At 50.1% G+C, this 2,422-nt stretch overlaps 1 protein-coding gene across 2 annotated transcripts; it reads right to left on the minus strand.

Moving 5' to 3' along the window:
• Positions 1-845: 845 nt before the first annotated feature.
• On the minus strand, positions 846-2,181 carry LOC123169526 (spidroin-1). 2 transcript variants are annotated; one of them, XM_044587397.1, is made up of 3 exons: positions 1,390-2,181; positions 1,142-1,264; positions 846-1,026 (listed from the first exon to the last, which is right to left on the minus strand). In XM_044587397.1, the coding sequence occupies exons 1-3, from the start codon at positions 2,085-2,087 to the stop codon at positions 978-980; spliced, it is 870 nt and encodes a 289-aa protein (XP_044443332.1). In that variant the 5' UTR covers positions 2,088-2,181; the 3' UTR covers positions 846-977. The 2 variants fall into 2 exon arrangements, with proteins under 2 accessions (XP_044443332.1, XP_044443331.1); XM_044587396.1 differs by having other exon boundaries at positions 869-1,264.
• Positions 2,182-2,422: the final 241 nt, after the last annotated feature.

Here is a 2,422-nt window from a genome sequence, read left to right on the forward strand (position 1 = left end):
GGCCAAATGCCAAAGGTGTAGGGTGAAGCCACACTTACCAAAAAGGTGCAACCCGGACTCTTGTACCCGTATGCAGAGAACAACAAAGCAAGGACACACATGATTCCTTAGGGCATCTCCAACGCTAGTCCCTAACTGGACCCGCAAATGTCCTTTTTTTCATCCGGACATGATCCGTGGACATGATGGGGGAGGGAGCCTTCCAACCCTTAGTCACAAAAAAAATCCTTTGTCTGGTTGAGAGGAGAGAGAAGAGGGAGGACCATGCATGTGGTGGATACATGGGTGTGGTGTGTGGTTGGGAGTAGAGAGAGGAGAGAGAGAAAAGAGGGGAGGACCATGTCCGTTCTTTTCCTTGGTCAAGTTGATGTCTCGAAACTCCCAAAGCTCCCTGAACTAGGTTCCGGTTTGCGGGGAAAAAATATGTCCGGACCACTCCGCTGACCGATAGGGGTCCCCATTAAATTACAAAACTTGACAAAAGTGGTCCGGACACCACAATTCAAACATATATCGGACCTTTGAGGGTTTTGGGGCTGCCCTCATTTCTTTTCATTTACTAGTTGATAAAACCATTACTCGTAGTAGTGTATGGACTAATTAAAAGCCAAACTAAGTGTACAGATTAAACGTTCTCCATCACAATTCAAACATATATCGGACCTTTGAGGGTTTTGGGGCTGCCCTCATTTCTTTTCATTTACTAGTTGATAAAACCATTACTCGTAGTTGTGTATGGACTAATTAAAAGCCAAACTAAGTGTACAGATTAAACGTTCTCCACGTACACCTCCAAGACAAAGAAGGACATATTTGTCCCACACCACCAGGTATATATATTTTTCTGATATAAAGAGCACGTTTATTAACTCATAATGTCTCATCAAAAAGATACACACAGATCATACATATAATAATATAATTTAACCCAAATTGTTTAGTCTCTTGGCACCATGTTTAATTTCCTGTGTTGGTCCTTATCGGCCACGCGCAGCATTTAGCTGCCGGTTCGCGACATCGTTGTCACTGTTCAACCATTTCACGCAGCATGACAGGATTGAAAGTTAGACAACGCTCGAACAAAAGTAACGTGCAGCAGAGCATTCTGAAAGAAAATAGAGAAGCCAGAGCATGAGCAGACCGTTGTTGACGCCATGGTGTCTGCTGCTGCTGAGGAGGGTTGGGGTGGTGCTGTGCCTGTTGACGCCATTGTAAAGTTTGGGATCCCAGCTGCCGATAGGGGTACATGTTGTCATAATTCACGCTGTCAACGCATAGATAACAGAGTCAGATAAAGCCAAGCAAGAAAAGAGAGAGATGGAAATCGTCGAAGGAAGGAGAGAGGCTGCAGATCGCATTGTTGGGAGTCAAGTCAAATGATGAGCAAACCTTGTTTGTGGTTGTGAATTCGTCGGCTGAGCTGCAGAAAAAGATTGTGAATTCGTCGTCTGAGCTGTAGAAAAAGATTGCGATTTCGTCGTAGTAGAGGCTGGCCTGCTGCCGGTCCCAGACCCAGTGGTCGCCTGAGTGTTGGACTCCACCGCCGGACCACGCCACAACTCTCCGACCCTCGCATAATTCCTCGGTAGAACAGCGGGCAGAATATCATCGTCGTTCCTTCTGAAGTCTCCTCCCCTAGCCCCTCCAAACTCTCCCACGGCTGCAGCTCCCTGGACTCCACCACCGTACAACCATCCCGGTCCTCTGACCGGACCTGCGAACGCTCTCACGGCTGCAGCTCCCATTCCCCCACCACCGTTCCCTCCCGCCGGGAACTGTCCTCCACCCGCACCTACAAACTCTCCTCCGCCTGCCCCTGCCCTGGCTCCGCCACCGTACCCGCCCACCGGGAACTGTCGTCTGGCTGCTCCTCTGCCTGCCGCTGGCCTGGCTCCGCCACCGTACCCTCCTACTTGGAACTGGAACTGTCCTCCTATGCCTGCACCCACGGCTGCAGGTCCCCTGGCCCCAACACCATTCCCTCCCCTACCTCTGATCGCTCGCCCAGCAGCACCACCATTCCCTCCCCTGCCTGCACCTGCAAACGCTTCCCTACCTCCGAAAACTGGCTCATCTCCTCCTGGCATCGTACTACTCGAGAAGTACTTAGCTAAGGTCGACCGTGAGCTAACCGTGTGACGACAGTACTAATTTCAGCAAAGTGAGTGTGATGGCGCTTTACAAGAGTGTTGAATGATGAGTGAAGAGGCAACGCCTCCGGTGGACGGATTTATAGGGTCGACCGTCGCCCTCGCCCGTCACCACTCCGCTTGACCAAATGGAGCCAGTTCGTTCGTCATATCATATCATTTTGGGTACATGGATCACGACTAGATCGCGGTCACGGATGATTGCTTAGCTGCCCAGTTGTCAGTGTGGATCATTAGAATACTTTCCCACAACCCAAAATGGATTACTCAAC

Source organism: Triticum aestivum, chromosome 7D, assembly GCF_018294505.1.
Source record: "Triticum aestivum cultivar Chinese Spring chromosome 7D, IWGSC CS RefSeq v2.1, whole genome shotgun sequence".
Taxonomy (NCBI): domain Eukaryota; kingdom Viridiplantae; phylum Streptophyta; class Magnoliopsida; order Poales; family Poaceae; genus Triticum; species Triticum aestivum.